Consider the following 22,024-nt stretch of genomic DNA (forward strand, 5'->3'; position numbering starts at 1 on the left):
CATTGCACAATTGCAGAGACTATCTGCAACGATGGGTCACTGGGAGTGGCTTGATACCTGGGACTGTGGCCTCACTCAAGAAAATGACGATGGGCCAAACGTATACGAGAGTAACTAACCCACCTCCTGTCCCCTTCTCAGGTTCAGGGATGGACAAGAACCAACCACTCAGCTCAGTCAGCACAAAGGGGACTGTTCCAGGCCACTCAGGCCACTGGGACCTCCTCACCCCCTGAAGCCTGCAGCGGGCCGACACCTACCATACACAGGAGTTTTGCCAGGCAGGATGACCACCACCAGCTGGAGGCCAGCGTATGTGTTCTTCAGGTGTCGGAACATGGGCTCCACACTGTCTGCACCCTGTGCGTATTTACAGAAGCAGGGCTGACCCTGGATCGGCATCCCAGCATCTCTCGAGATCTTCCTCAGTTGCTCTGTGAAGGACCTGAGGGAAAAGGCCACTTTGCTAAGATGTATAATAGATGGTAAGGAGGTCATATCAACCAGGGGATTTGAGTACAGTTTAACAAGGTCAAAGGTTTTGCCTAGCATGCACTCAATCTCAGCATTTGGGAGAGGCAGGAGGGTCTACAGTTAAGGTCATTTTGACTACACATTGAGTTTGAGGCTAGCCTGGGACAGATAAGATTCTGTCTAAACAAAAGAAAATAACAACAACAAAAAAGAATTAAGTTTTTTATTTGCTTTTGGTAGCCCAGGCTGGCCTCAAACTCAGGATTCTACTGCCTTGCCCTCTGGGGCCTAGGGTTAGGTACCATGCTGTGCTAGAATCTAATCTCAGATAAAGTCAAAGGCATATCAGCCCATGAATGGGGCGAGTGCGCCATACAACCATGGAAGGCCCAGGGGTCATTGATGGGATAAAATGGCAGATATAAAATGCATGCTGTGCCAGGTAGTAGTGGCACATGCCTTTAATCCCAGCACTTGGGAGGCAGAGGCAGGTAGATCTCTGAGTTCAAGGCCAGCCTGGTCTACAGAGTGAGTTCCAGGACAGCCAGGGCTATAGAGAGATATCCTGTCTTGAAACCGCCGCCCCCCCCCCCCCAAAAAAAAGCATGCTTGCTGCCTTTCTGTAATGACACAGTATGGTTCTTTTGTGCCATGCAGGCCAACTAAGCAAAATAAAGAACACCATCAGCTGCCTGTGGGTTTTCCTTTCCTGCTGCTCTGGTGGGTGTAGTCTTGGAAACACAGACCCAGAAGAAAACAGAACAGGTGGCAGTCAAGCAAATCCAGCACTTGGGCTGCCAAACCAGACTCAGGTAGCTGAGAAGACTGGCTACGACGTTCAGAGCAAAAACATCTCATCAGCAGCCAAGGTGGGGACATTTAGCTCCAGCCTAGTGGCACAGCAGTCACCTCCCCTGTGCTACATTTACAGAATTCATGGTTGTGCACCTGCAATCACACCACCAACAGGTGGGGTGTGTCTGGGGACAGAGATACCAAGGATAGAAGATGGGCAGGAGTTGGTCAGCATCCAGTGTCTACTCTGGCTTCCTTTTCTCTGGGCTTGTGGCTCATTCTGTCAGAAGCACAGGCAAACGCTACAACCAGTGCTGGATGGCAGCCTCACCAAAGAGCCTCTGGCTGAGATGGTAAGGTTACAGCTAGACTTTACAGGCTTTGGGGTACCCCCTTCACTGACCCCAGACAGGTGAAAAAGCAAATGTCTTATTCCCCCCTAAACTTGGAATACAAGTACAAGCCCTGTGAGCTATAGGGCATTCCTGTTGGTACTGGTCAAGCCTAGTTCCTTGCCAATGGCCCAACACTCACAGTGTTCCTGGCTGAGGAGCAGGCCCCTCTGCAGCTCACTGAATCAGCTGACCTAAGCTACTAGAAAAATGGCTGGGCACATACCAAAGCCTGATGTGCTCCCTGTAAGCCCTCCCTCACAGGAGAGCAGCTGCTGCAGCTCACCCAAGGCGGCCTTCTTCTACTGTCTCTTCCCACCCAGTTCTCAGTGTCACTTCTTATTTAATTCACAGAAATTCCACAGTAGCACCAGAGTGATGGCTCAATGGGAAAAGGTGCTTTGTGTAAGCCTGCCAATCTGAGGTCAATCCCTGGGACCACGTGGTAGAAAGAGAAGTAACTTCCTCAGCTAATCCTCCAACAGTGCATGATGGGACAGACAGAAGCATATCCACCCCGCCGCACACACACACAAATACATGCCACTAAAATTTCTTAGCCAGGGATAGGGCACACGCCTTTAATCCCAGCATTAGCAGAGGCAGAGGCAGGTAGATCTCTGTGAGTTCAAGGCCATCCTGGGTCTACATAGTTGAGTTCTAGGACAGCCAGTGAGGGCTACATAGACAGTGAAGTTTCTACAGTCTGTGTCCACCTCTACTTCCACGGTGACCGATTTATTTTAACCTCATTGCTCAGGAACTGTTTTTTCTCACACTGAATCTGGCCTTGTCACATCTCATAAATGGCAGTCACCCTGGGTGAGTGCTATCTGTTAGAGAAAGGCTGCCAACCGCTGGTATTGGAACCCCAGTGACCTGTCTGACCAACAGAAACCAGAAACGAGGCTAGGCACATGGAAGCCTCAAGCAGGCTTACTTGAGATGGACTTCTGTACACTGGCGCTGGGGGGCGAAGCAGGCGATGGCCCACACCTTGATCTCGATGCCTGTGTGGAACTGCTTGTTTCGCATGTCCCACACACCCTGGACAGGGGTGGCAATTGCTTTGTTCTGCAAAGAGAAAGTTGTTCAGTGGAGAACAAATGAAAACATTCTTGCTGCTGGTTCCCTGACCAACAATGACTCCTAAGGCAGCAGATCACCCCGGGTGTGGCACCTCCATGTCTCTAGCATTCCTTAGCACTGGAAGGAACCCCCCTGCACACAGGCAGCATGGTAGGTTCTAGATGCGCGGTGGTGAGAAATGACTGCCTGGGCCAATGGTGAACCTCGATGGGGGGGAGTGAAGGCCAGGTGAATGGATGGACGGGGTGAGGAAATGAGTGCATGGGAAGGATAGATGAATAGAGACAGATAAAGGTACCATGGGATGGGTGAGTGGATGAGGCTGAGTCTTGGTCATGCACAGGCACAGCTCACACACCCACCCACATCCACACAGCACATGAGCACTTGCCCCTGTCTGCACCTACCCTGCCCCCGTAGAGGATGGAGGGCGGCTGCAGAACCCGCCCAGTCACATCTGTCATCTCATCTTTCACCATGATTCCAAATTCACGAACATATGGGTCTGTATTGAAACTTGCACTTCGCATCTTGAGGAAGGAAAAAGAGGAAGACAGGTCAGTGGAGGCCACCTCTGCTCAAAGTCCAGGCATGTGTGTGTGTGTGTTGGGGATGGGGGTCCTTGGTTACCCCATCCTGGAGGAACCAAGGACCCAGTACTCACCAGTTTGCTGATCTCCTCTTGGCGATCAGGTGCTGACCTGGCAGTTGCTCTGATCATGGTTGAGGTCTGATTGTCTGTTAATTTTTTTATACATCTCTGTCCAGCAACTATGTTACAGACCTACAAAGAAGACAGATACAGGTCAACACATGAACTGTGTATGTGACTAGGGGTTGTAGGAGGGAGGGAGATTTCAGAGGCTGAGCACGCAAGCCAGAACCACCTTGACTAGTGGTGGGACCACTCCAAAGTCTACCACACACAACAGAACTTGTAGGTAACCCTGGCATGAAAGAGGACCATCTACAGCTTTGGTGGCACTCTGCTGGGCTTGACCTGTGCACAGTGAGTGGCTCACATCTGTTGTGCTGGCTAATTTTATGTCAATTTGACACAGCTATAATCATCCAAGAGGCGTTAACCTTAACTGAGAAAATGCCTCCATAGGAGCAGGCTATAGGCAAGCCTGTAGGATATTTTCTCAATCAGTGATTGATGAGGAGGGCCCAGCCCATCATGGGTAATGTCACCCCGAGGCTGGTGGTACTGGGCTCTCTAAGAAAGCAGTCTGAACAAGCTTTCGGGATCAAGCCAGAAAGCAGTACCCCTCCACAGCTCTGTATCTGCTCTACTTCAAGGTTCCTGCCCATTTTGGGTTCCTGCAATGACGTCCTTAGGTGAACAGTGGTGAAGAAGAGTAAATGAAGTTTACTCTTTCCTCTCCAGGCTGCTCTTGGTCCTTAAGCAACAGAAAGCTTAAGGAAGGCATCCATTATCCCAGGACTTGAGGCTGAAGACAGGTAGGACCTCTGAGAGGTAAGGGTCTAACAAAGAGAATTTCAGGCCAGCTAGGAGTATGCAGTGAGATTCTATCTAAGCGGCAGTGTGGTGGGTAATTCCACCCAAGCTGCTAGCTTCATCCCACTTTAGGGGAAGAAAGACACAAAGGGGACAAGTCTCAACAAAGCGTGAATTAACAGAGTTCTCCAGCACCACGGAGGCTGGCCTGGATTTGGGCTTCTCCTCAGACAATAGTGCAGAGACTTGCCTCCAAAGGTAGGTAGGTGTGTTTCTGCTCCTGTCCGACTTGTAAACACGGGAGGTGGGGGTAGCGCAGAACCAGCTTGTGCCTGTCCTTGAAGTACTGGGCCACTGTACACTCCACTGTCTGCCCACTCTCCTGCTGCAGTGGGAACCTGCGGAAAGGGGTGACTTAGGAAAGAACTTTCCAGGCTCCCTGGACACTGAACCTTCACAGGCCCGAGCATCTGTGTTGTGCAGGAAACAAATGCTTCCTTCAGGCATCTCTTGGACCATGCACGAGCCCCTCAATTCTCAGGCTGCCCCCGGGTGTCCGTCTCTGCTCCTCTCAAACCTACACAAAGCCGCACTGCAGACACCCTAACACTGGTAAGGTGACATCCTCTGTTTCCGTGTGTGTGTGTGCACGCACACTCGTATGATTTCTATGTTGGAATTTACACTTGTTTGTATAAGACTTATGTATTTTATGTATATGGGCATTTTGTCTGCATATATGTCTGCTGCACACTAGAAGGTAGGGGATCCCATAGGACCAATGTTATAGACGGTTATGACTGTGTGATGTTCGGAATTGAACATAAGAACCTCTGGAAGAGCAGCCAATATTCTTAGCCATTGAGCCATCCCTTGCCTTCCACATTTTTTTCCCTAAATTATTTTGTATGCCTTAAACCCCAGCCCCTGTTAAGTAGAGTCATTTTTGTGAGCAGTTCCAGGACAGCCTGGTCTGCACAATGAATCCCTGACTTAAAAACAGAACAGAACAGGGGCTGGAGAGATGGCCACTGCTTTAAGACACTGGCTACTCTTGCAGAAGACCCAGGTTTGTGAGACTATGCCGGGGCCTAGCAAACAGAGGAGTGGATGCTCACAGTCAGCTATTGGATGTATCACAGGGCTCCCAATGGAGAAGCTAGAGAAAGTACCCAAGGAGCTAAAGGGATCTGCAACCCTATAGTTGGAACATGAGGAACTAACCAGTACTCCGGAGCTCTTGTCTCTAGCTGCATATGTATCGAAAGATGGCCTAGTCGGCCATCACTGGAAANAGAGGCCCATTGGACTTGCAAACTTTATATGCCCCAATATAGGGGAATGCCAGGGCCAAAAGAATGGGAATGGGTGGGTAGGGAATTGGGGGGCGGTATGGGGGACTTTTGGGATAGCAAAGGAAATGTAATTGAGGAAAATATGTAATAAAAAATATTAAAAATTAAAAAAAAAAAAAAGAAAGAAAAAAAAAAGAAGACCCAGGTTTGATTTCTGGTACCCACACGGTGGCTCACAGCTGCCTATAACTCCTGTTTCAGGGAATCTAATGTTCTCTTCTGAACTCCACAGGGACCAGACATACATACAGGAAAACAACACCAAAATCAATGTAATATGTTTTAAATGTGTGTGCACAAGTGCGTGTGCAGGTACCTTGAGGGTACATAAGAGGGCACTGCAGCTGGAGCTACAGGAGGCTGTAAGCTGCCCAACATGGGTGCTGGGAACAAACTTGTGTCCTGTTTGCTCTGCCAAGAGCAATACATGCTATGCTCTTAACCACAGAGTCATTTCTCCAGCCTGTGGAGTTCACTTCTTAGAGCAGAGTGTGAGTGAGCCCCGGAGGCAGGCAGCTGTTTGCAGGACAGTCCCAGGCCTTCCAGTGTCTGGGAAGCTGAGTGCCTGGGGGCAGACCAGAGTTTGAAAGGAGGGCTGGCTGTTTGGCTGCCTTACGTTTGGTGACTGGCAGGCCGCCGGGTCACATTGCAGACACGGTACTTCCTCTTCATCTGACCACAGTGCGTTATCTCCACCTTTAGACCTGGTGACAGACAGCAGGTATCAGAGCTACTCTTGTTATGCACTTACAGTTCGAGGCACACATGGACGGCAGCTTTGGCCGTGGATGAAGCTGTGAGGTTCTAGAGCTGAGAAGTAAGAAATGTGGACCAACCACAGAATACGTTGGCTGGATACACCTCATCCACGGAAGCCTTCTGCCAGAATAACTCAGCACTTAAGACTTGGGTGCCTTTCTTGAAACCTAACATTTGTGGACCAAACAGGAGACCCAGCTCCCCCCACCTGTGCAGCTGTACTCATTAGAGTCATGGGCCCTCGGTGCCTGGGTCCCAATCGACTCAGTCAGTGTGTCTTGTGTTCACTCTTCCCATAGCCCGCACCTGCACCAGGAGAGGCGGTCCCACCCCCTAGCCTGCTGTGCTGGGTACATCTTTACCTTTGATTTCTTTGGTAAACTTTACCCTTTGGGAATCTGTCAGAGGTTTTTGTTGTTCTTCAATACTTTTAAAATCCAAAACTTCACAAACAAACTCGATCACTGGCTGTGCCTTGTAAAACGCTGTTGCCGATACTATGCGCAGGAAAAGGAAGAGACGGACAGGTTTAACGGAGGTATCTGAAGTGATACACATGACTAATTAGTAGCTGCTTAGGAGGCCCGGTCCTGTTTCTCCTCTGTGGAGCGCCCCTTGATGCTTTGTGGTGAGAAAAGCAGTCCACTATGCCCGTGGCTCCGCACTCCAAAGGAGGCACCAACCCCAGGAGACTGCATGCTTCCTCCAGCCAAGGACAATGGTGAGGGACTGGCTGAATCTGAAGAAGTCACTAAAAGAATTAGAGATCTTGATTGAACAAGTCTAGCATGGTCAGGGCATTCAGGACCTTGGATCATGTCAGGTTTTCTAAATAGGAATTTCTGAAGTGTTCCATTCATATAATTCTTTTGCAATCAAGGTGCATCCTACCAAGATGTAGCCTGCGGAGCATTGTTGGGGGATGCTCCTGGCTCTCAGTTTCTGGCAGAGGGAAGACGACTCAGCAGAGTATGACCCCAAGGCTCCTGAAGCACGGGGGCTACAGTATCCCCCCTACCATTGAAAGCTAAGTGGATTGTGGGGGCTCTGAGACAACCAATGGATTAGTCCACTGACTGATGGCATTTCTGAAGGAAGTCCATCCCTGGGCCTGTGCCCTTAGAAATGTACCTTGTCCCTGGCCCCTTTCTATCTCCTCGCTTCCTAGCCACCACGAGATAAGCAGCTATGCTGGGTCACAGCCTCTTTGCCACGGTGCTTGGCTTCAGAATGATGGCATGAGCTTACGGTGAGCCGAGACCTCTGAACCCGAGTTAATCTTTACAGCTTTCAATGGTTTCTTCTACGTACTTGTCACAGCAATAATAGGTCTAATATACTCCAAAGCTGGAAGATTAGTGGGCAGTGGCCAGCCACTGGCACCTAATGATGTCTTTTCCTTAGTTCAAGCAGCAACACGAGTAATCAGGAAACATGGGGAGAGAATGAAGGGTGTGGCCCCCGCCCCACACCTGGAGTGCTCTAGGAATGCAATGGTCTGGCAAGGGTAGCTCTTCAGGCTGGCTAAAGGTCCCTGGGAGTGGAGTGCTCTAAGGGCTTTGGTGCCCAGTGAAACAGGCTGGTATCACATCAGAGCTGTGTTAAAGGTGGCTAAGAGAATCTGGGCTCCTCTGAATGCTTTCAAATCTCCACCCACTTCAATGGCAGCTGCATGGGCCCCCATCCACCCTGCAGCGACACCCATGGGCTTCTCTTACCATCGATATTCAGCATCATTTTCCAAAGAGAAGGTCGGACGGACTGATGGAAGCCAAACCACACTTCTCTGCCCCCACCTAGAGGGTTGGAACAGCCTTCAGACGCAGTGAAGAAGGAACGGCCAACCGGGGTGTACCTGCAACAGGGATAAGCCCTCTTTTAATCAGATAGAATCAGCCTATCATCACAGCAGGCATAACTACACTCAGAGACTGCTCTAGGTTTCTTCTGTAAAGTCATGCTCATTACATGTAGTTTGAGCCTGCATTCCCTGTGGAAGCAGTAACCCCGTGGACTTAAAGACTATCAGATGTTTAAACACAGGAACTGACAGAATGCAGGGGGCCTGTCTCAAGGCTCGGTGTCAGTGTTTGACAAGCCCCGCTGTGCTTCTAGCTCACAACCTCACTGTTCCACACTTGCATCTCGCCTTCCTTGCCTCTCGAAAGGACAGAGTTAATCTGGGAGCAGGCTCTACCTCTAACCGGGGCCTATGGCCCATGCAAGATCTAGCTGGTGTTTCCATTCTCCCCTCTCATCCTTATTTCCACTGTGCAGTGCACATAGCTGGGTATATCCCTTCAAGTCTTCCTAATCCGGGGCTGTGCTATGCAAGTAAGAGCAGCTCAATGCTAGCATGGGTAGAATCCTAGGAGCTACCAGGCAGAGGCAGCCGGAACAGCCCAGCTCCAAGCCGTGGGGCTGCCACTTCTTCATGTGGCTGTGGACCACCATGTAGCTCCCTGTTTGTCCTAGCTTCTTTCAATGACAGGTATCAAAGACAGGAGGCTGTGGACAGCTCCCTGTTTCTGAAGCCTAAGCTCAGTTGTGAAAAGATCCATAACAGGCCAGTTATGTACATGGGTGACCTGAGCTATAGCCCACCCACCTGCTGGACCACATCCCCTACCCCTGCCCTCGCAATCCTACTACGTGCAGGCTGTTTCACCACCAAAGGGTGGGATACAGTATTCAGCCGAGGCACACAGGTGACACTGTGTGTTAATGAAACCATGCAGCGTGTCCTTCTCACTTTCTGCCTGTGCCTGTTCATCCCGTTACAGCTTGACAATCTCCGGATTGTAAAAATGAGTGTAAACATTCCAAAGGGATTCAGAGGGAGGAAACCATAGGAGATTCCCACTGCTCAACTAGAAATAGAGACAATGCGGCCAGTGAGATGGTCTAGGGGTGCTTGTAGCCCAGCCTGGTGACCTGAGTTCCATCCTAGATTCCACACGGTGGAAAGAAGGATCTGACGCCTAACAAGCTGTCCCCTGATGCGCGCGTGCACACACACACACACACACACACCGGCGGCATGCCTACATGAATAAAGTAAATACTGGTTTGTTTTTAAACAATAGACGAGATTTTGTTAATTGCTATTTTAGGCTATTACTGTCCCTACCTGCCTCCCTCCCTCCATTCAACAGTTCTTAGCATGGAGAGGCAGGATAGCTGACTCTGGAACATAGTCTCCTTCCTCTATGCCTAATGTGTAAACACGGAACCAAAGGAACACCCAGCTTTCTGCAGAGCAGAAACAGGTCCCAGGGCCTAACTAAGCACGCAGCTTTCTTTCAGCCTCTCACTTCTGCCCCCCACTCCCCACCCCCGGACAGGGTTTCTCTGTGTAGCCTTGGCTGTCCTGGAACTCACTTTGTAGACCAGGATGGCCTTGAACTCAGAGATCTGCCTACCTCTGCCTCCCAAGTGCTGGGAATTAAAGGCATGCACTACCATGCCTGGCTACTTCTGATCTTGTAAGACCATTTCTCACCATTCCTGAGGCCCTACTGTGTGCTTTGTGTGAAAGCCAAGTTCAGATGTGGCTCCCTGGCCTTGGTCCCATGTGCTAGTCAGTGCAACACTCTGTCTGACAACTGGGAAAATGACAAACCTCTGAAATGATCTTACTCCCTGCTAAGTGTAGCTAATCAAACAGGCTGATGCCTTTGGGGCTGGCCATTGTCATACACACTGCGGAAAAGTCTCCCAAGCATGGGCATCCAATTGAGCATAGTGTTGGTGGCCAGTGTGCTGTCCTAGATCTGCTACAGATTCTGCACAGGACTGTGAGTTCTCAGCCAGAGAAGTGAACCTTTTACACCCAGGCAAGGCCGCTGGTGACAGCTAATATTATGGTCTTCTATCTCGGACTGTTGGCCCCAGAGGTTGTATGTGTGACTATCACCACTGACTCCGCCCTTCCTCAGTCAAGATCTCGCTCTTTCTGTGACCACTCAGCTCCAGCTTGCAGTCTCTGTCCCCACCCCACTGATGCCCTCACCTCATGGATGGTAAGTGCCTCATGACAACGTCCAGGGCCTGGATCGTCTCGAAGGGGACGCTGGGCAGCCGCCCCGAAAGTGCATCGTGTAATGCCTGCAGGCTCACGCACGACACCCACTTGATGGATACCTTAAAGATGCGATCTTTGCCTTCTCCCGGCAGCGTGACCTCCAGCTCCACCTGCCAAGCCAAAGCACAGAGGTCATCATCTCTGAGAAAGCACAAGAAATTCAAGTGTTAACTTTATGCTCCTGTGTGGTTGGGGTGCACATGTGCAGAGGCCCAAGGTCTACGGTAGGTACCTTCCTCAGCTGCTTCCCACTTTGTAGTTTCCGTCTCTATTTGACCCTGTGCTTGCTGATTAAGCTAGGCTGATCGGGCAGTGAGCCCAAGGGATCTGCACCTGGTGCTAAGGACAGAACTCAGGTCCCCATCCTTTTGTGACAAGTTCTTTACTCAAAGGCTCAATTTTCTTTACTTTTACCAAATGTGCAACCAGTGTACAAGGTCAGTGACCAGCATACTGAACCCTCCCAAACACGCCCACTTTTCTCCCATAACCCTTGTTCAATCTACCCAGATCTTACTGTTCACAGTTGAATCACCACCGCCTACAACACTGCATCATGACTGTGGTCCACAAACCAACCACTCAGGTGATGCTCAAAGTGGCTTTGTTATCTGTTGCTGACAAGCTCCCCGCCCGGCTCTAGAATACTTTATCCTCATGTACCCAAAACTCGCAGTGGGGAGATGGGCTCACCTCATCCTACTTTATCTATCACCACAGACACTGGGCTGGCAAACAGCCCAAGGCCCCAGGCCAGGAAAGGGCAGAAAGGGTTTCAGACTCGCTAATGCCACAGAAAACAGCCCAGATGTGTGTCCAGAACCTAAGGATGACTGGTATATCACACGGTACCAATCTAAGTAGGGAAGATGGTGAACTGGCTATAGACTCAACCTCTGAGAACGCCGACACCGAGCCAGCTCTTGCTTGGACATCTTTGGAAGAAGGGTCAAATTGAGAGCAAATATATGTACATTTTGGAATGGCACACCACTTCAAAGAAACAAAGAGAGGAGAAAGCTGCACCCAGACACAAAGAAGCAGTGTTTGCCCCCAAATTTGTGAACTCACAGAAGCAGCTGTGTCTTCAAGATTTCCCTGTTCTCAGCTGCAGGGCCATCTACCCCCATCCCCATAGAAGAGTGACGGCACCAGCAGGTGTCTGGCGTCACAACTGCTGTGCTGGCCAGAGGGACAGCTGCAGGGCTTGGTGCCATGTATCCTTTTCTGACAAGGACATGCAGGTCATGTCCTGTTTCAATGCTGTCTAATGGGCTGCTGTGACTTTGCATGGCAATTGTCTGGGAAAACAAGTCACTGCCTGTGCTGGATAGTTTTGTTGTTTTTAGTCATCTTGACACAACTAGAACCCCCTGGGAAGGGGAAGCCTCAACCTTGATCAGACTGGCCCGTGAGCATTTCCTTAACTAATGATTGATGTAGGAGGACCCAGCCTACTTTGAGTGGAGTTTCTCTTGGGCACGTGGTTCTGGGCTATACAAAAAAAAAAAAAAAGCAAGCTGAGAAAGTCAGGTGGTTCATCCTCCTTCTGGTCCCTGCTTTAGCCTCTCCCTCCAGGTTCCTCACTTGTCTTTGCTGAATAATGCACTACATCCTTTTATTGCTTTTTTTTTTTTTTTTTTTTTTTTTTTGAGACAGGGTTTCTCTGTGTAGCCCTGGCTGTACTGGAACTCACTTTGTAGACCAGGCTGGCCTCAAACTCAGAAATCTGCCTGCCTCTGCGACCCAAGTGCTGGGATTAAAAGCATGCGCCGCCACCACCACCTGGCCACTACATCCTTTAAGTCACATAAATCCTTCCCAAGCCCCAAATTGCTTTTGGTTTTATCTCAGGAACAGAAATTACATGAGAACAGAAATTGGTATCAGAAGTGGGGTGTTGCTGTGACAGACCTGACCATGTTGCTCTTATGGAAGATCGTTGAAGCATTTGGAACTTAGATCAGAAGTGCTCAGAGACTAATGAGGTTGAAATCTAAGAATGTTAAGAGTAGCACAGACAATGGAAGCCTGGCTTGTGAAGTTTCAGGGGAAACAGATCATCAGAACCCTTAGCATGATATATTTGAATTAAGAGTGTGTTAATGAAACCTTTTGTGCTTTATTGGGGCAATTGGTGCTGGTCAGCTGGGGCTGGAGAACCAGCCACAATTAGTAAGATACCAGCATCAGTGAGATGAAATAGTCTGAGTATTTCCTTAGGTGAGCACACAGAAGCAGTGGTCCAGAGGGGGCCAAGGCTGCATCTCAAGCTGGTAGCAAAGCATGATAATGTGTGTAGATCTTCTACATGGTATCGGTTTTAATGGCATGAAAGCTGCAGGGTTGAAAGAGTCCTGGAAGGAGCTGAGGTTTGATACCACTGGGAAAGTGTAGCCTCATTTGCAGTGGCGAACTCATCATTTTGGAGATGTCAGGACCAGGGAATGACCATTAAAGGCACTAACAGGCTTAGTGTGGGGTCAGCTTGAGCCTATGAGACAAACTATGTGTGTTGTAGGTAGCAGATCCAGAAGTGGCACTGCCCAAGTCCTTTAGAGTCCAGAAGATCATGAGTAAGTCCCAGACACTGCATACTAAGCTTGCTTCCTTCCTTCCTTTCCTTCCCTTTCCTTTCCAGGGACGGACAGACACTCACTATGTAACTTCTGGATAGAACTCAAAGACATTCACCTGCCTCTTTCCTTAACTTTGGTTCCTTTCCTTCAGAGTAATAAAGTATCTAATTTGCTTTTATTTTTATAGAAATCCAGTTAAGCAACATTGGACATTTAATAAGCTTTTGTTTTGTTTGTTTGAGTCAGAGTCTCAGTATGCAGCTCTGGGTGTCCTGGGACTTGTTCTGTAGAACAGTCCTTGAACTCTGCCTGCCTCTGCCTCCTAAATGCTGGGATTAAAGCCATACACCACTACAGCTTAAGAGTTTGAATTTTTAAAGTGTTTAAAGTCACTTAAAAATTTGTTTTTATGGGGCTGGTGAGATGGCTCAGCAGTTAAGAGCACTGATTACTCTTCCAAAGGTCCCGAGTTCAAATCCCAGCAACCACATGGTGGCTCACAAACATCCATAACAAAATCTGATGCTCTCTTCTGGTGTGTACTTGCATATAGTAAATAAATAAATCTTTAAAAATGTATTTTATTTTATTTTTTGAGCAGGGTTTCTCTGTGTAGCCCTGGTTGTCCTGGAACTCACTTTGTAGACCAGGCTGGCCTCAAATTCAGAAATCTGCCTGCCTCTGCCTCCCAAGTGCTGGGATTAAAGGCGTGCGCCACCACTGCCCGGCTTAAAGTCACATTTTAAAAAGATTTATTTAATGTATGTGAGTACACTGTAGCTGTCTTCAGACATATCAGATCCCCATTACAGATGGTTGTGAGCCACCATGTGGTTTCTGGGAATTGAACTCAGGACCTCTGGAAGAGCAGCCAGTGCTCTTAATCACTGAGCCATCTCTCCAGTCCTGAAAGTTACTTTTTTTTTTTTTTTAATTTATTAGGTATTTTCTTCATTTACATTTTCAATGCTATCCCAAAAGTCCCTCAAAGCCTCCTCCCCACTCCCACTTCTTGGCCCTGGCGTTCCCCTGTACTGAGGCATATAAAGCTTGCAAGACCAATGGGCCTCTCTTTCCACTGATGGCCGACTGGGCCATCTGAAATCTTTGTGATAAACAAGAAAGAAAGGGTAGGGTTTAATAATGATGTATTTATGTGTCGGGTTGGCAAAAGGTAAACTGTACTTGTCACTTTGACAAAAATTAAAGTCATCTGGGAAGAAAAGACCCTCAGCTAAGTGCCTCTATCAGATTGGCCTGTAGGCAACATGTAGGTTTTCTTGATTGATATTGAAGGGTGCCGCCCACTGTGGGTAGCACCACAATTAAACAGGTAGTCTTGGGTCGCATAAGCTGAGCAGGCCATGGGAAACAAGCCAGGGTCATGAATCATGGGTCTTTCAGCCTCTCCTTCAGTTCATGCTTCTGTTCTTGCTTTGATTTCTCCTCTGATTTCCTTGGTGATGGGATTATGATCAGGTTTAGTGGTTTGAATAGGAATGGCCCCACAACTAGGCGTGCCTTTAATCCCAGCACTCGTGACGCAGACACAGGCGGATTTCTGAGTTCGAGGCCAGCCTGGTCTGCAGAGTAAGTTCCAGGACAGCCAGGACTACACTGAGAAACCCTGTCTCAAAAAAACAAACAAAACAAAACAACAAAACAAGGAATGGCCCCACAGACTACTGTTTGAATGCTTGCCCCATAGGGAGTGGTACTATTAGGAGGTGTGGCCTTGTTAGAGGAAGTGTGTTACTGTGGAAGCTGGCTTTGAGGTCTCCTATGCTCCAGCTAAACCCAGTGAGGCACATAGTCTCCTGCTGACTTCAAATCAGGATGTAGAACTCTCCAGCATCATGTCTGTCTGCACGCTGCCATGTTCCAGCCATAATGATAATGGGCTAAACCTTTAAAACTGCAAGCCAGCCCCAACTAAACACTTATCTTCCTCTTGTCTCTTGTCTCTCTTGCCTCTTGCCCTCTTGCTCCCCCTCTCTCCCCATTCCCTCCCCCCCCTCTGCCTTTCTCTGCCTCTACTACCCTCTTAGCTCCCCTCCTCATGCCCTGAATAAACTCTATAGTAAAAAAAAAAAAGAAAAAAAAAAAAGAAGAAGAAAAGAAAGTTTACCTTCATAAACATTGTCCTAGTCTCCTCACAGGAATAAAACCCTAACTAAGACATCAGGACGTGAGAGCCAAGCAAACCTGTCCCTCTCTGAATCACGGTGTCCTTGGTCATGATGATCATGAGCAACAGAAAGTCAAGTAGAACAGAGGCCCTCCAAACACCTGTACCAGTGCATTTGACAAGGCAGAGACACAAGCTCACAAAGGTATGTGGCTTCTCAGGGTTCCTAGCAACATGTCTCAAGTACAAACACCACAGGGACCCCTAGGGATGCCCATGGCTGCCTGCTGAGCCTCCCCTCCCAGAGCTGGCTGGCTACTAGACAGCTTGAGGCTACTAACAAGGGCTCCCCTGAGCTGGATCTGAGTAGTCACAACTGCCATCTAACAAGGGGATATACTCCACTCTCCCTGGCCCGGGAGGCAGCAGCTCACAAGCTATAACCTGCAAACAGCTGGCAAAAGAAGGCACAGCTGGACACAGCCAAACACAGCCAAGGATAACATATTAGGCATGGTTTTGGTGAAAAGAGGCTGAGGATGTCAGCCCCAAATTTAGAGCAACCGGCATCTAACTTTCCAGTTCTATCCCATCTCAAAGGGAAGCCATGTTCTTGGCAGACACAAGTACTCTTGACCCCAAGGAGCTTTCCACATGGGCTGGCACCGAGATGGACACCTATGGAGAGTGTGAGCTCAGCTCTACAGAGACTGCTCCTAAGGAAGGTGATGTACACACGGCACGTACCCATATCAGGTATCACAGTCCCCACTGATCACTAGGCAGAGGCTGAGCTAACGGAGTCAAGGAGAGTCCTTCCTTACTACAGAGGACAAAAAAGAAAAAGACTGAAGCAAAGCTTTGCTGGTAGTAAAGAAAGGGAAACTATTTTTGATCAGCTCAGACAGAGGGGAAACCCCATGCCAGCTTGTCATCTGAAAACACTGACACGGGAGACTACGATTAAGTTACAAGGGACTGCGCATCTCCAAACGCTGTGTGCGGCCTAGCACGGGCAATGAACTGCGCGCATTATTACCTGCCAGGGGCTAGGATGTCTCCGGCTGTGGGCTGAAGCTCCTCAAGCCTTGCTACTTACACTGCAGTGTGGACGAGAGAGGGGCACATGAAGCCCCCAGACCTGGGATGAAAACCCACACTGCAGCTGAGACTTGAGGCGTACCACACAGGGCTGCCTACCCTGGCTGCTCCACTCTGCACTAGAAAGGTAGACAGGCTGGCAAGGTGAGGTGGCTTTTGTCAGGTCCCATTACTAGGAAAGCCATACATACTATGTCTATTTTCATTCCAGTCTGGGCTGGTAGCTTGTATGATTGCGTATCTGCATCTGAGCATGAGAGGAGCCACATCCCTCCTTCAGGAGCTTTCTCTTCATGCTCCTCCCAGTGTCTAATTATAAATCCGTACCAACAAGACTGTGAATAAACTCCTTATGCTTTTCTTTCTTATAGAGCTTTAAATAAAAACAATGTGTAAATTAAACACAAAACCTTAAGATCAATAAATCCCCAATTCACAGTGTGTTAATTTGCCAGAGAGAGCCTGCTCAGTTCATTCACACCCAGTCCTGGGATTCCCTCCAGCTCGGAGCCTGACGCCCATTATCTGTTCCTGGAGTGGCATCGACAACCCACATGCCACTGGGGGTGGGGGCGGGGAGATCAGAACATGACACAGAGCTGTGCAGTCAGTGGTCCCCTCCCTGCCCTAACGCAGTGCGTTCCTGTCAGCATGGAGAGTCGGAGCAGAGCCACCAGGTACCAGGACTGCCTGGCCCCACTGGGAATACAGACAGGCACAAAGGAGCCAAGGCTCGTGGTCACTTAGCAACAACCGTTGCCAGGCCTGCAGGAACTGTGCCGGCCCTTCATTCTCAGACTGTCAAAGTCTGGACAGACGCTTTATTACTTTTTAAATAAAGCCACGATAAGGCTAAAAATAATAAGGGAAGGTAACATTTTCTATGGTCACCGCACCAGGTTGACTCCTCCTCCTCCTCCCCACTGCAGAGGCGGCGGCGGCTACAGCACTTCCGCTTTGTTATATTGCTAGCAGAAAACACAAACATATACATACACATACACTCACATTCTCTCTCACACACACATATACACACACACATACACTCACACACACACACACACACTCTCTTACACACACACACACACACACACACTCTCTCTCTCTCACACATACACTCTGTCTCTCTCTCTCACTCTCTCTCTCTCTCTCTCTCACAAACACTCTCTGTCTCTCACACACAGAGTATGTGGTGGTCTGTGGGTTGCACTTCGGAGTGTTTTGCATCTGAGCAGCCTCTCTGCAAACCTCGGCGCGCTCTCATGAAGAAGCCCACACGGCAGCTGCCAGCGCCTCGCAGGTGATGTGATCTCTACATAAGAGAAGCAAGTAACCCTGGAACCTGTTTGAATCTCACCCATTAGGCCCCGGCACATGCATCCTCACCTTGTCCCTGCCAATCGGAAGGGGCATTGCTGTGTACAGATTCTTCCTCCCATCAAACACTGGCTTCCGGTCCCCGAAGATCTGAGTTTTAAAGTGCTGGACCATGTGCTCCACGATTTCCCTAGAACAGGCAGAGAATTCAGCAAGATGTCAGTGAGGCTGCGGGCTGTGTATCTGTCCGATACACACTAGCTTTGAAGGCCCTTTAGGAGACCAGGGGTTCTGTCTGTCATGTGGCTTTCTACCCTCTTCTGTGGGGGAGGAAAAAAAAAAAAAAAGGACAACCTAGAACCCGAAGTAGGCTCATCTCATTTTTCTGGTCACACAAATGTGGGAGAATGTTGTAATGAGTTACATGGGGCAGGTAGTGTTTGCTACCAAGGTTCACTGAAGGGGTAACTTGGAATTTCTGTCTCACATTTGTAGAATAGACACCCATACCTCTGTCGTGAGTCTGTGTGTCCATGGTAGCCCACAACCCCCAACCCCACTTTTTACAGTCACAGGCATGGTACATAACCATCACCAACATCTTTCCAAATGAATCTCCTCACTCATCATTCCCCAAGGCAAGCAGGAGGCAGGTAGTTGTACAGACATCTAGGAGGAAGCCCTGCGGACTAGGCTCGCCCCAGGCCCCTGACCTCACTAAGCTGTTAAAGTGAGCCCTCGGGATCACCTGTGCACTCTGTACTCTAGAGCAGTCTGCATGCTGAACACATGGGCGGCAGCAAACCACCAGGTCTCAACCCGGCCAACAGGGAGCAAAAAGCCCCACTTCTCGAGAACCTACAGGTCACACCACCATCGCCACGTTCCATGCAGGGACACTGAAGCACAGAGGTGGCGAGAGGCTACTGAGGGATCTCTCCACTGCACCCCACTTCCCGGCCCTGGGAACTGCTGTGCAGTAACTGGCAGGTGCCTGGTACTTTCACTACAGTTTTGGGGGTTTCTTAATTTCTAACTGTGTGGGTTTTGTGTTACTGCGTTCTCCTTGGGGCACAGAGTTAAAAGTTTGCTCAGACTGCCTCCCACCCCAGCCTTTCCAGAACAACCCAAGCTTTTACACAGATAGACACATTAAATATTTTAAAACTGCCCTTCTATTTTGTCGTTTTGAAAGAAGATTTTTGGTTTATTTTGAATTACATGCATTATTGTGTGTGGGTGTGTGCATGCAAGCACAGTGCCCGTGGAGGGCAGGAGATCCCCTGGAACTGGTTACCTGCTTGCTGTGGGGGCCGGGGAAATCTACTAACCCTCCTGCCACAGACTCTAAGGGTCACTATTTTTTTTTTTTAAACTTAGATATCTGTGGCCTGATGTAATCCTACTGTGTATCTTAAGAAATATGACCTCAAGCCGGGCGTGGTGGCGCACACCTTTAATCCCAGCACTCGGGAGGCAGAGGCAGGCGGATTTCTGAGTTCGAGGCCAGCCTGGTCTACAAAGTNAAAAAAAAAAAAAAAAAGAAATATGACCTCATTACTGTATACAATGGGGCCACGCTGCCTATAAATGTAGGTATCATCAAGCTATAATGACAGCAAGGTACGCCATTGATTACATCCCCTGTGTCTCAGAAGGTTGATACCCTGTATCTGTCCTTTGGAGATAATCGCTTAAAACTACGATACCAGGCCAGGGGACATGTAATATTCTTACTTTAACACAAGCACCCAACTGCATTCTAAAACCACTAGAGCAGACCACAGAGAGGCTCAAGTCTGGGCCAGGAGGAAAGGGGGATAGAGGAGGTGGTACACTTCCCCTATAATAACTTCATTTTGCATGAGTCTAGCCATGCCCTCAAGCAACAAGGCATCTAGCTATCTCCTGAGGGCTGGCTGTATGGGACTCCCATTAGGCCAGGCTAGACTGAGGGACATGTGACACTGCTGGAGGGTGGGCTACACAGGACTCATCATGGTGTCACAGTGCTAACAATGACAGATCTCTGGCCATCAGAGGCTCCATGTTGGGCCCATTCTGGCTGTCACACAGCCTGCTGTGCATGAAACAATGGGGAAAGGACAAAGGCCAGGGTGGGGGCAGCAAGGCACACTTATGCCTGGGACATGGGAGAGCAGGAACCCAGCACTCAGCTGCCTGCTGCTGAGCCCATTTCGCCAAGCTGTACTGCAGGGCTCTTCTCCACTAGGGATGGGAGTGGGGTCCTCGGGAGACACCACATCACCATGCAAGCACACTGGAGCACTGGCTGCTTCCTGAGGAGAGATCCCACAATCAGGCACCACACTATTTGAACATCACTTGGACCTGAATCTGAATCTGGCCTCCCATGACTAACAGCGAAATGAAGAACATTAAAGGTTTGCATATCTAACCAGTCAGAAGCTCTCCCCATCATTTGTGAGCCTAGTGGGCTGGCCCTTGCTTCATTCTGCAGCACCCAGCCCCCTCAGTTGCTGAGAGACCGAACTGACGCAGTTTCTAACCATGGCAACCTCAGCTTCTTACAGACGTGACGCTGATGGGAAAAGAGCAGCAGCGTCCATAAAACACCACGTGACCATTGCCAGCCACATACCAGTGCCTGGTGCAAGCCTGAGTCGGGCCTCCTTTCAGAAAGGGTTTCCTGTATGCTGTGTATGGCGTGACAAGAACCTGATGGGAACCACAAAAGCCCAGGTGACAAGAGAGTCTCGGCCCACCCTCTTTCCAGTCTGGAGGGTGTGTGCTACAACAGGGAGACCAACAGGTTTCTGACCCAAGAAGCTATCAAGCAAGTTGACACACCCACTTATCAATCTTCATTGAGACACATAAAAGACCCTCAGCACCGACCAGTTCAACCCAGCCAGGCCTGCAGCCTTTGTGCAGAAATGGGCTTGTTACAGGAGCTCATTGATTGAAGGAATCACACCTGATATTTAGCATGTTCTAGCACATTGTTCAGCGGGTCAGATAATAGAGCCTAAGACAGTCACTCTCCTCCAGCAGCTGTGACAGAAGGGGCACCAGCAAGGGGCACTTCCTTCACCAGAAACCAGCTCCGCTGAGGACATCAGTCTACAATACATATTAAGGCTCTTTCCCCCAATGCACTTGGCTTTGGACTCAGCCTCTTGCCCTAAAATGCACAGAGGCAACTGTTTGGGGATAAGGGTTATTGGGGGTGGTACATTCTGAGCTTCGAATTCACTGTGGGTCTAGAACAGTTTCAAAGCCACAGCCCAGGAGATCAGCAGAGCCCAGAGCTGCAGAGGTGGCAATTTCTAAGCCAAAAAAGATGGCAACTGGGTTGATTCCCTCAACGTACTACACATGACATCCCATAGGTGAGTCAGGGTTACAGTGTGTGAGTGTGTGGTTCAGCCACAAAGGTGGCATATGGCCTAAGGGAGATAGATAATGCATGGTGACAACTCCTATAGAAAGGGACTGGATATAGCACAAACGCCAAGTTGGTGGTCACACAAACCAAAAGGAATCTTCAAGGGATCTAGGAGGTGGCTCAGTCAGGGAAGTGCTTGCCACAGGCTGAGGGCCTGAGTTTTGATCACTGTGCTGGAGAAACAAAGACAGCTGGATTCTGCGAGCACAAAGGCCAGCCAGCCTGGTATAACCTGTAAGCTTCAGGTCCACGTGACAGACCCTGACACAGAAACAAGGACAACAAACACTTGAGGAACGACACAGAAAGTTGACCCCTGACTTCCACACACATTCACTCACACACGCACACAGCACATTTAAGGGAAAGCAATAAAAGCTATCCCAATTCATAGAGTATTTTGCTTCTCAGCTCACAGCCCCCTTGACATAAACGATCCCTGGCCTAGCATGTATAGAGCAACAATTCTGAAGAAGGGGGAGAAAGAGGCTTCAAGAAACTAAGGCCAGTATTGTCCATGTATTTCGAAAGGCCAAGAAACATGAATCCCAAAAGATTTACACATGGGCACACTGTAGTCATATAATGGAAAAGTAATATTAAAAATAAGAATATTATTAATATTACTGAAGAATTAGCTCAGCAGTTAAAATTGGCTGTTCTTGTATAACATCCAGTTCAATTCCCAACACTCACGTGGCAGTTTACAACTGTCTGTAACTCCAGTCCCAGGGGACCCAACTCCCCACACTTCTGGCCCCTGCTGGTTCCATGCACACAGGTGGTTCACAAACACACAGACCAAACACTCATACACATAAATAAAATTAACTTGCCAACTTAATTTTTTCTTTTGTGTATGTGCTTGAAAGAAAGTCATTATGCAACCCTGGCTGGTCTGGAACCTTCTATGTAGACTGGTCTGGCCTTCAACTTAGAGATGTGCCTAAATGTTGAGGTTAAAGGCATGCAACACCCAGCTTGACCTCAGAAACAAAGGGTGTTCAACTGCAGGGACCCACATGGCACCAAGAGAGAATCAACTCTCCTGGGTTGTTC

At 49.0% G+C, this 22,024-nt stretch overlaps 1 protein-coding gene across 1 annotated transcript in view; it reads right to left on the reverse strand.

The window, feature by feature from the left end:
* Ago2 (argonaute RISC catalytic component 2) overlaps positions 1-22,024 on the reverse strand; it is an 85,575-nt gene that overhangs the window by 22,282 nt on the left and 41,269 nt on the right. Inside the window, exons 3-12 of the mRNA XM_021183054.2 lie at positions 17,605-17,725; positions 10,339-10,520; positions 8,045-8,181; positions 6,689-6,823; positions 6,184-6,271; positions 4,463-4,610; positions 3,415-3,534; positions 3,158-3,280; positions 2,602-2,735; positions 261-445 (exon numbers count right to left, since the gene is read on the reverse strand). Of these exons, the coding sequence (XP_021038713.1) occupies positions 261-445; positions 2,602-2,735; positions 3,158-3,280; positions 3,415-3,534; positions 4,463-4,610; positions 6,184-6,271; positions 6,689-6,823; positions 8,045-8,181; positions 10,339-10,520; positions 17,605-17,725 (1,373 nt within the window). The remainder of the gene's footprint in view (positions 1-260; positions 446-2,601; positions 2,736-3,157; positions 3,281-3,414; positions 3,535-4,462; positions 4,611-6,183; positions 6,272-6,688; positions 6,824-8,044; positions 8,182-10,338; positions 10,521-17,604; positions 17,726-22,024) is intronic.

The sequence above is a fragment of the Mus caroli genome, chromosome 15 (assembly GCF_900094665.2).
Source record: "Mus caroli chromosome 15, CAROLI_EIJ_v1.1, whole genome shotgun sequence".
Lineage (NCBI taxonomy): Eukaryota > Metazoa > Chordata > Mammalia > Rodentia > Muridae > Mus > Mus caroli.